The sequence below is a fragment of the Aquarana catesbeiana genome, linkage group LG06 (genome assembly GCF_042186555.1).
Source record: "Aquarana catesbeiana isolate 2022-GZ linkage group LG06, ASM4218655v1, whole genome shotgun sequence".
Taxonomy (NCBI): Eukaryota; Metazoa; Chordata; class Amphibia; order Anura; family Ranidae; genus Aquarana; species Aquarana catesbeiana.
Window position 1 is genome coordinate 349,963,270 of NC_133329.1, and position 12,161 is coordinate 349,975,430.

Genomic DNA, 12,161 nt, shown 5'->3' on the forward strand with positions numbered 1-12,161 from the left:
AAGTGTCAGAAAAAGATTTAGACTTTAAGTGGTTAAACTTCCTGCATTTACACGTTGTTTAAAACTTGGCAGATTGCCCAGGTTATTTGTTTACACCGCAAAGTTCTATCCCTTTGATCTAAGAAGGAAGTTGGATACAATGTTTCAAGTTCTAAACTTGGCAGACTGCCTGGATGTTTTCTTTTGACAGCTGAGTGAGCAGATAATCTCTCCACTTGTTTATATGAAAGAATCGGCAAACTCAGCAGAAGAGATCATCAGGGGAGGTGAATCGAGATCACGATTTTTTAACGATTAATTGTGCAGCTCTATTCTATTGTATGGAGATTACAGGAGTCTGATGTTAAAGTGATACTAAACCTAAAAAAGTTTTTACCTTAAAGCGGGGGTTCACCCACACCGCCAAAAAAAAAAAATATTAAAAGCCAGCAGCTACAAATACTGCAGCTGCTGACTTTTAATACATGGCCACCTACCTGTCCCAGGGTCCAGCGATGTCGGCAGGCGACGCCGAGAACCCGCTCGGTTCTCGGCAGCTGCCGCCGCCATCCTTGGTGAGGGAATCAGGAAGTGAAGCGTTGCGGCTTCACTTCCCGGTTCCCTACTGCGCATGCGCGAGTCGCGCTGCGCGTCCCTAGTGGTCCCCGCTCTCTGCTGGGATCTGTGTGTTCCCAGCAGACAGCGCGGTCGGGACGGGAAGAGGCATAGACTCCCATGGGAGTCTATGCCGGAAGTGGGTGCAAATACCTGTCTTTGACAGGTATCTGCACCCCCCTCCCCCCTGAAAGGTGCCAAATGTGACACCGGAGGGGGGGAGGGTTCCGAAAAGTGGAAGTTCCATTTTTGTGTGGAACTCCGCTTTAATGCAGTGCTTGCATTAAGTTAAACAATGTTTTCAGTTTCCCTGTGCCCCCCCCCCCTTCCCTGTGTGAAGAGGAACAGAGGGGAGAAGAGAATAGCTCTGTGTCTGTGCACGACTGCATCCATTCTCCCCTCTCTTCCTCTTCACACAGCATTTGAGCAGCAGCAGCATGAGCCATTGGCTCTTGTTGCTGTCAATCAAATGCAGTGAGGAGGAAGTGGGGGGCGGGCCTAAGTCCCGCTGTGTAAGTCTATGGAGCACAACTCCATAGACACACAGGTCGGGAGCGAGCATGCACTATAGGGGCTGGCTATGGGGACACACAAAGAAGAGGAGGAGCCAAGATGGCCACTGGGGACCAGAGAAAAGGTGGATCGAGGCTGCTCTGTGCAATACTACTGCACAGAGCAGGTGAGTGTAATATGTTTGTTATTTTTATTAAAATAAAAAAAATTCTGACTTTAGGAACGCTTTAAGGCAGGTCATAGATGGTGCAAATTTCTGCAAACTGTAGTTGCAGGAAAGAAATTTGATTCCCCCCCATCAACACAGACAGTGTTGACAGGGTGATCCCTCCTCCCGAGCAATTGTCTGCTCCTTGCGGGAACAGTGATTGCTAGCTGCTCTAGCAGCTGCTAGCGATAATCGCAAGGAAATCCGGCAAGCTGTTTGTACTAAACTTGATTGATCAACTTGGTACATTTAACTTGCCCACACATGGTTTGAATCTTGGTCCGTTCCTGTTGAACCGGCCGAGATTCGAACTTTCACGTACATACATAATTTTTTGAAACATATTTAATCATTTCTAATGGATACAAAGTGTATATTTTTAGAGCTGCCTGGAGTTCAGCTTTTATTCTCTGCAACTGCCCACTGTTAGTGATTGTAAACGCCTCTCTCTATAGTGTGTACATGTCTCAACCCACAGAATCTAGTGTGATCTCTATCTGCTCTGTCATTCCTCTGCTATAAGCACAAGTCACAGCTGATAGTCTGTCAACACAAAGCATTGCCAGGAGACAGCCCCATTCCCCCTCCCCCAGCACAGCAGGTGATTGAGGGCCTCAACTGTGCATGTTGCCCTATGAGACTGTGTAGGGGGGGTGTCATTTCTCTCCACTCAGGTCTCAGATTACACTGTCCTCCTTGCTCTATGCCATGCAGTGTGTGATGACATATCCCCTCCCCCTGGCCTTCTGGAGCTGAGAAATGCTGTGCAAATTCTGTACTTTAAATGGCTGTAGAGGAGAGGGCTGCTGATAAACTGGTACAACGTATGTAAGAAGATTTGTTTCATCTCTATGTATCACTTGAGGCCAGTCACGGCAGTTGATATATGTAAGGGTTTGTACCACATTTCTGTATAGAGCAGCGCTAATGTTTTAGTTCAGAGGAGCTACTTTAGGCACCGTACAATATTTCTCGTATAACCAGGACTACAACACATTGTGCATTTTCGTATTTAAGAAGTTGCTATAATGGGACACTGGCAACTTTTTGCCATTGTCAGAGGTGCCTACTTTACAGAAGTTCATTAAACAATGCTTCCCATATAGCAGATGTTTAAATGAAGTGTTTCTGGTTGTGGTCCAGACATTGTACACATTTTGACATTGCTCATATAGAGTTATATATATGTGGCTACACAATGTTTATGTCTTTGTGTGCATTTAACCACTTCAGCCCCAGAAGGATTTGCCCCTTAATGACCAGGCCATTTTTTGTGATACGGCACTGCGTCGCTTTAACTGACAATTGCGCGGTTGTGCAACGTTGTTCCCAAACAAAAAACAAACTATCATCATTAATCCCAGGAGTCAAGGGTTTTTATCTTGTGAGGGGAGGAGGGCCGAAGAGAGTGGAAGAGGGTTGGAGGAGGTCCGGATGAGGGCCGAGATGGGCAGGGGCGCGCAGAAATGCACTGTGCCTTTACTTGTCCTGCACGTGGCCAGCTTTACTGTGGGCAAGTGAAACCATGACCTCTAAAAAATATGCACCCTACATTCAATGTAAAATATCGGACTAGGTCCATATCTGGGCCACACTAAGTACAGCTTTTCCATCCCTTTGTTTACATGTTGCTATAACAGCGGCAGTTCACTGCCACTGCTATAGGAACGTGCAGACCAAGCGCTGGAAGGACTTAGCACTTAGCTTAGTGCGCAGGCGTGGTTGAGACGTGGACCTAGTGCACATGTGTGATATTTTACATTGAATGCAGAGCGAATTGGATTGGCCATTGCTTCACTTGCCCACAGTTAGGATGACCACATGCAGGGCAAGTGTGAATAATAAAATAGCCTAATTTTAAACGTGAAATAATCAAGATTAATAACACTGAACATGCTAAATGGCATAAATGCTCATTTAAAAGCCTAAAGGTGTATTTTTTTAAATATTTTAGGAGGTTTGCCTGGAGTTTCTTTTTAAACGCCTTTATTAACACAAAATTGTACACCCAAATCAGTACAACCAGCAGTGTTTTAGAGTTCAGTAATATATTTATGTTTTGAGTTCAGAATTACATTTATGAGCAAACCCAGATTGAAAAAACCATAGAATGTATCTGCCACTAGGAGGAATCCTAACTCTGTTTCTGTTAGGAATCTTCTTAGAGACACGTACTGTACTGTTTAAATAAATTTAGCAGTAAACAAGTTGGAAAGTCTGTTGGTTAACTAATTTTATCGAACATGTACACACAAAATGTATATAATTAAAGTGTATATATAGCCAAAACGTATTTTCTTTTCGGCTTGAAGAGTAAAGGAAATTATTAAATCCCCATCAGTTTATTCTGTGTTGTCCCATTTATAAGATTTCCATCTATTTCCTGTCCTGGAAATGCAGCATGTAACAAGAGGAGATCCTTACAAGGTGAGGGAAAAATTTAGACAGTTGTCACTGGAACAGGTATCCATGTTGGGAAATTTCCACCACTTCTCGTTATAGTGAATTTGGAATTTTTCCATCATTTTGTGTCTTGTGCCAGTGGTCAGAAGACAAATGGGGAGGAATCTTGCAAACGGGGGCACAGATATCAATAACAATTTGGCAGGGGTTTTAATTTTCCAACTCTATCCAAAACTAAAAGAAAGTTTTGGCTATACATACAGTTTAATCCATGAGAATGTCAAAAACTTTTGTGTTAGCACTTCAAGTACATCAACATAAACTCAAGTATGATTACAGATTCAATTACAATCATACAGAAGCTTCCATAAATTTAAATGGCATAGGATATGTATTTCAGTTTGTGTTTTAGGTTTACATTTTATTTAAGTAATACATTTTAGGGGCATGAAAATTTTTTTTTAACAAGAAAAAAATGTTTATTCAATATTTACAATACAAGCGATGCATATACACAGTTGTACACAGAAATATTATCACATGAGTTGTCACAAGACAAATGAGCGACATCTTGAACAGTATAAAAAAGTGCAGAGGTGACGAATTACATCACATTAGGAGTTGAGATCAAAGACAATAGGTTCCAGGACTAATAGTTGAGAAGGTCTTGGAGAGGGGGAGGGGGAGAGAAGGGGGGGTGGAAAAGAAGGGAGGGACTGGGAGGGAAAAAGGGGGGGGGGGGGCCGGGGAAGGACCACATCCATCTTGCTAGGTTCACAGTACTCAAACAATGGTTAAGCATTCAGAAAATTAAAACAGTGGTAAACTATTATCGGGCGGGTCCAACAGCCTCATCGCGGTGGTCATCCTCCCCCCAATGTACCCCACACATCTATCCAACCCGACCATATCTTGTCAAATTTGGCAGGACAGTTACGGTTAGTATAGGTAAGTTTATACAATGGTAGCACCGAATTCAATTTAAGGCGCCATAAGAATACTGTGGGTGAGGCATTGTCCTTCAGTGAAGAAATATCTCTCTACGAGCGTAAAATGTGGCATAGTTCAAAAATAGTCTAGTGTATTTACCCCTTACCCTAGAGTCAAAGACATTGAGCAGCATCAATTTGGGGTCTGTGACCAGTTCTAGAGAGGTAACCCGACTAAGGGTGTCAGCTATCTCAAGCCAGTAATCCCTAAGGCGAGGACAGGACCATATCATATGAAAGAAAGTAGCACAACTCTGACCACACCTAGGACAGGCCACCGGAGTGTTAGGATTCATAAGTGTTAATCGCTTTGGAGTATAATAGGCTCTGTGGAGGAACTTGACCTGCATAAAACGGTCTCTGGCCGAGATCATATTAGTGACAAAGGATGATACACAGGACTCCCAAGGGGCATGAAAATTTAGTTTCTCATCATAAGTAAATGGTTCAATGTGATTGGAAAGAAGAATAGATGTTAGAAGAAAGGGAATAAGGGGGTTGATACTTGGGTTAGGACCTTGGGGGAGGGTTGGATCCCAGCCCTGGTGTTGGGTTGGGTTGAATCCCAACTTCAAGTGTTGGCTTGGGGGAAAATAAAGCTACAAATACTGCTCAGAGCAAAAAAGACTCCTGTCAAAATCTGCTGGAACATAGTGGTCTATCAAAGGCCATTATGCTCTGGTCAATTTTGGGAGAGCATTTATTCTACTTTTTTCTTAAAAGTAAAAAAAAAAAAAATATATATATATATATATATATATATATATATATATATATATATATATATATATATATATATATAGAGAGAGAGAGATAAATTATGCTTGTTATTTATATATTCCAGTGCTCTAAATTTACTATTTCTCTCCCCCCCCCCCTCTTGTTCCAGATCACTATCCGCTCTAACACCATTTCCGTTAATGGAAAATCTCGAATCAGCCATCCAGCTTTCTCACAAACATTACCCGAAAATTAGACGCAGTGCCAAGAATCGTTCTTACTGCTTCACGTCCTTTGAATGTACCAGTTACTTAAGTTTAAGTTTTGTTAAATTAAGGTATATATTGATATATAATATCTCAGTAACTTTCATAGGAAAATTTAAATAAAAAATATATATATTTTTGGGCTTTGTAATTACCTATGCAGCCTGACATTTTCTATAATTCTAATTATTTTTGTTCTAATGACTGGTTATTAAAATTTAAAAATCTCTAAAATAGGAAATGCCTATAGAGTTAAGTACCTACGAGTTATTTGTAAATTGAAATGCTGCAACTTGTTTGTTTCCTGTTTTCAGAACATGATGTAATGATTCTTCAAACCATTTTGATTTCTGAAATTGACTGTATATAACTGCCATTATTGCCTCTGTGTCACAGATAATTTAAATCTGCTGCAAGCAGTGTTGACAGAATTTCTAATCAGAATGTTACTGTATGTGTTATAGTGACTGTAATCTACAAATTCCTTTAAATATCTATGTTTGTATGTATTTTCTGACAGATGTTTTAATGTTGTAAAGGTAAAACATGAGCTTTAAGGAACGTGTTCACTTTTTGACTTGTCTCTTGTTCTGTAGGCATACAAAAATTTCCTCTGTAGCCTACAACTTCTAATTGGATTTTACACTGCCAAATAAAAATTTAGTTGGAATTAAGGAATCATTCTTTATATTTTTGCACAAAGCTTTTTTTTTTACAAGACATTTTTGTTTTCCCCACAATTAACACGTTTTATTTTTTTGTGCCTTTTGATTACTTGTACACTGTCATTGAAAAAAATGTATATTTGCTAAAAAGCTATTTTGTGTTTCAATTGTATTTAAATGTCCTCTCCCATTTAAACTTAAAGCTGCCAATTCAATGTCAAAATTGTGTATTCTACTTTTTGAAGTCATGATGACCGTACCCTGTGTAAAGGTTTTCCAAGCATTTTTATCCCCCTACTTCTGTAATTGTGTGACTACTTTTCCCAGAATACAGCACCGAGCTTGAGGTATAATTTCAGACATCCCTAGATATGTCCTTAGATTTACTGCATATTTATTGTCAACAGTGCTTGCATTTTTGCAGGGCTGTCTGTAGTGTTTTTTCCTATTAGAACACATGATTTTTGCTAGGCAGACCTTTTCAGCACTCACATTCTATAATTCCACTATGGCTCCTCTTAGGATCTACAGAATAAAAGCAGCGCCATATCCTAGAATCCCTAACAAAAAATAAACAAAGCTAATATATACATATACTGTGTGTGTGTGTGTGTGTGTGTGTGTGTGTGTGTGTGTGTATAAATATACAGTATCTCATAAAAGTGAGTACCACTTTTTTGTAAATATTTTATTATATCTTATGTGACAACACTGAAGAAATTACACTTTGCTACAATGTATAGTAGTGAGTGTACAGCTTGTATAACAGTGTAAATTTGCTGTCCCCTCAAAATTACTCAACACACAGCCATTAATGTCTAAACCGCTGGCAACAACAGTGAGTACACCCCTAAGTGAAAATGTCCAAATTTGGCCCAACGTGTCAATATTTTGTGTGACCACCATTATTTTCCAGCACTGCCTTAACCCTCTTGGGGGGACATCACAGAGCTGGTGGATGTTAGAGACCTTGCGCTCCTCCACCTTCCATTTGAGGATGCCCCACAGATGCTCAATAGGGTTTAGGTTTGGAGACATGCTTGGCCAGTCCATCACCTTTACCCTCAGCTTCTTTAGCAAGGCAGTGGTCGTCTTGGAGGTGTGTCTGGGGTCGTTATCATGTTGGAATACTGCCCTGCGGCCCAGTCTCTGAAGGGAGGGGATCATGCTCTGCTTCAGTATGTCACAGTACATGTTGGCATTCATGGTTCCCTCAATAAACTGTAGCTCCCCTGTGCAGGCAACACTCATGCAGCCCCAGACCATGACACTCCCACCACCATGCTTGACTGTAGGCAAGACAGACTTGTCTTTGTACTCCTCACCTGGTTGCTACCACACACACTTGACACCATCTGAACCAAATAAGTTTATCTTGGTCTCATCAGACCACAGGTCATGGTTCCAGTAATCCATGTCCTTAGTCTGCTTGTCTTCAGCAAACTGTTTGTGGGCTTTTTTGTGCATCATCTTTAGACGAGGCTTCCTTCTGGGACAACAGCCATGCAGACCAATTTGATGCAGTGTGGGGCGTATGGTCTGAGTCCTGACAGGCTGACCCCCCACCCCTTCAATCCTTGCAGCAATGCTGGCAGCACTCATATGTCTATTTCCCAAAGACAACCTCTGGATATGATGCTGAGCACGTGCACTCAACTTCTTTGGTCGACCATGGCGAGGCCTGTTTTGAGTGGAACCTGTCCTGTTAAACCGCTGTATGGTCTTGGCCACCATGCTGCAGCTCAGTTTCAGGGTCTTAGCAATCTTCTTATAGCCTAGGCCATCTTTATGTAGAGCAACCATTCTTTTTTTCAGATCCTCAGAGTTCTTTGCCATGAGGTGCCACATTGAACATCCAGTGACCAATATGAGAGAGGGAGAGTGATAACACCAAATTTAACACACCTGCTCCCCATTCACACCTGAAACCTTGTAACACTAACATGTCACATGACATTGGGGAGGTAAAATGGCTTCTTGGGCCCAGTTTGGACATTTTCAAGTAGGGGTGTACTCACTTTTGTTGCCAGCAGACATTAATGGCTGTGTGTTGAGTAATTTTGAGAAGTTGCCAGTAAGGAGAAGAGAGCGGATCGCTGCAGCAGGCCGGTGATCAGTGAGTATGAGCTGTTTTTTACACGCTGATCACCGGCCCAGTGTCCCCACACAGTAAAAACACCTGTCCCCCACATATGTAACAGTAAAATTATATGTCCCAATGATCATCTGCACACATATAACCATGATCACCTGTGCACATCTGTACATGATCATCTGTCCGTGATCACACAAACCAATTATTATACACTTAACGGGATTTTTTTTTTTTTTTTACCAAAGACATGTAGCAGAATTTAGCTTAAATTTATGACAAAATTCGATTTTATTGGATTTCTTCTAAAATAGAAATTTCCACTCCTTTTTTTTTTTTTTTTTTTTTTTTTTTTTGCTTATATCGAAAAAAATAAAAAAACGGAGTCGTGAATAAATACCACCAAAAGAAAACTCTATTTGTGTGAACAAAATGATAAAAATTTCATTTGGGTACAGTGTTGCATGACTGTGCAATTGTCATTGAAAGTGTGAGAGCGCTGAAAGCTGAAAATTGGCCTGGGAAGGAAAGGGGTGAAAGTGCCCGGTATTGAAGTGGATATACACAGTGGTTTTAGAAAAGAATCACCCCCCTTTATAATATTCACAGCCTGAAATGAAGACCGTTTTTGTTTTATTCAGCTGTATCTACTCAGTGCAACTTATAGCATCCAAATGAAAGATATAACAGCAAGATGTCAGAAAAAAATCAAAAACAGAATCACTGCATTACAAAAAAGGACCACTCCTTATTTCAGTATCTTGTTGAACCACCTTTTGCTTTAATTACAGTCTTTAGTCTGTTGGGCTATGTCTCTACTAACTGCACATCTAAACTTTGCAATATTTGCCCACTCTTCTTTGCAGAACTGCTAATATTCAGTAAGACCCCTTTCACACTGGAGCGGTTTGCAGGCGTTATTGCGCTAAAAATAGCGCCTGCAAACCGACCCAAAACAGCCGCTGCTGTTTGTTCAGTGTGAAAGCCCGAGGGCTTTCACACTGAAGCGGTGCGCTGGCAGAAGAAGAAAAAAACTCCTGCCAGCCGCATCTTTGGAGCGGTGAAGGAGCGGTGTATTCACTGCTCCTAAACCGCTCCTGCCCATTGAAATCAATGGGACAGCGCGGCAATACCGCGGCTATAGCCGCGCTATGCAAGCGGTTTTAACCCTTTTTCGCCCGCCAGCGGGGGGTTAAAACCGCACCGCTAGCGGCCGAATACCGCGGTAAAGTAGCGCTAAAAATAGCGCTGTTTTACCGCCGACGGCCCCTACTGCCTCAGTGTGAAAGCAGCCTTAGATTTGATGGTGACTGTGGACTGCAGCCTTCAAGTCATTCCGCAGATTTTCAATGGGTTTTAGGTCTGGACTCTGACTAGGCCACACAAGGGCATTCACCTTTTTCTCCTTCAACCAATGTATGGTCATTTTTGCTGTGTGCTTTGGGTCACAGTCACGTTGGAAGGGAAACCTTCCCATTGACCACTTTCTGGCAGAGGGCAGCAGAGTTTCATGAAGAACTTAACAGTATTTTACTTCTATCCCAATGTGCTCCAGCCCATGCTTCAGAGAAACGCCTCCATGCTTTACTGTGGGAATGGTGTTATTTGGATGGTAAGCTGTATTGGGTTTCCGCCAGACATATGGATTGTTGCTGAGGCCAAACAATTACATTTTAGTCTCATCTGACCATAACCTCTTTTTCCATGTGGCCTCAGAATTGTCAAGGTGCGTTTTGGTAAAGCTCAGTCATGACTGCATGTGGCCTTTCTTGAGGAGTGGCATTTTTTTCTTGTTTCCCTCCCATACAATTCACATGTGTGGAGAATGTGTGATATTGTTGTCACATGCACACAATGACCATTCTTTGTCATAAGTTCCTGCAACTGCTTCAGAGTTTGTAGCCTCTCTGACCAGTTTTCCCGTGGCTCTTTCATCCAGTTTGGAGTGACTTCCTCATCCAGGGAGGGTCTGTGTTGTACTAAATACCTTCCACTTCCTAATAACAGACTTCAATGTGCTTCTAGGCACTGATAAAGCCTTTGCATTTTTTTTTTTATTCATCTCCTGACTTGCCTCTGTCCACAACTTTATCCTGGAGATCTTTTGACAGTGCCATAGTTGATTGTTTGCTTCAGTTGCATTATCAGGGACTGAAATGCTCCAGGAAACCGTTTTTTCATGCTGAGCTAATCAAAATGACCACAGCTGAAAGTCAAATTGCTTTGTGTGCCAAATCCAACTCAGTGATTCTGTTTTTGAACTTTTTTTTTTTTTCTGATGTTGGTGTTATATCTTTCACTTGGATGTTATAAGTTGCACTGAGCTAATGAAGCTGGATAAAACAAAAACGTTCTCTGTCTTCATTTCAGGCTTCAAAGAAACACTATGTGATTATTTTAAATGGGGGGGGGGGTCTTTTCTATACCCATTGTATATATTATTTCATTTTGTGTATGTGTATATCATTTTTTTTAATTTTTAAGCAAAACTTTATTGATTTGATTGTGGTAAGTGAAGATATTCTGATGCTCGGCACAAGCAGAGCAAAACTCTTTGACAGTGCACATGCTCTCCAAGTCGCAGCCTCTGTGTTTTCATTACATAGTGCCTGGAACAGTGTGTGGAGGAGAGCCTGTATACTGCCAGTGACTGTGATGGGTAGAGATTCTGCTGAACATTTGTGCTTATGCTCTATTCATTACAGAGCACTGCGGGTATCGCAGGCAGCGGACAGAAGCCCTGGTGACATCCAGCCCTGTGAGAAGGACTGTTCCTGCTATCTCGTTGGGCTTCCAACACTCCTTTATTCATATATCAAAAGCAACAGTAATAAGTGCTATCTTCATACATTTTAGTAATATGGGCAGCCTATAAGATGTTATGTTCTGACAGGGTCACTTTAAAGGAACTCTGTGCTGAGAGACTTAGGGCTATGATTGATGACTCCCATCTGAAAAAAATAGTTGCCTGGCTTTCTCCATCTTTGGTATTTTCTGATCCACTCACCCAGAACATGCTTACAGTAAGGGAAGCAAGGACTCCTATTCAGCATATTCAATCCAGATCACCCACTAGTAAAGTACAGCCTGTAACGGAAAGTCCCACACTCCGCTTGAGTGCTTCTGTCTTATACAGCTTCCTCCAGTCTGAATATAGATATTAGATATTATAGCCACATATTATAACCAAGAACTAGGCAGGAGTTGTTTGGCTGCAAAGCTGGAACTGTTTATTTGAACAAGAATACAGGCTTTTATACGCTTGAGAAGGAGGTCACTCACCACATTAGCAATGACCCAAATATTTACCCAAAACATCAGACAATGGTTTAGCTAACGAGGTACAGCTGACTCATGGCCAATCCCATCACAGAGGATCCTTAACCACTTAAAGACCAGCCTCGTTTTGGATTTTAGGTGTTTACATGTTTAAAACAATTTTAGAATAAAATGGCGGTCATTGCAATACTTTTTTTGCACCGTATTTGCGCAGCGGTCTTATAAGCACACTTTTTTGAATAAAAAAATATGACAACAGTAAAGTTAGCCCAATTTTTTTTTATACTGTGAAATATAATGTTACGCCAAGTAAATTGATACCCAACATGTCAAGCTTCAAAATTGCGCCCGCTCGTGGAATGGCGTCAAACTTTTACCCTTAAAAATCTTCATAGGCGATGTTTAAAAAAATTCTACAGGTTGCATGTTTTG

The 12,161-nt window shown here is 41.3% G+C and overlaps 1 protein-coding gene across 4 annotated transcripts in view; it reads left to right on the forward strand.

Annotated features, from left to right (window-relative positions):
* Positions 1-6,363, forward strand: part of COBLL1 (cordon-bleu WH2 repeat protein like 1) — a 197,741-nt gene extending 191,378 nt beyond the window's left edge. For all 4 annotated transcript variants that reach the window (XM_073634023.1, XM_073634026.1, XM_073634024.1 and 1 more), the window contains one exon: positions 5,597-6,363. In XM_073634023.1, coding sequence (XP_073490124.1) covers positions 5,597-5,683 — 87 coding nt within the window. In that variant the 3' untranslated portion in view covers positions 5,684-6,363. The remainder of the gene's footprint in view (positions 1-5,596) is intronic.
* Positions 6,364-12,161: the final 5,798 nt, after the last annotated feature.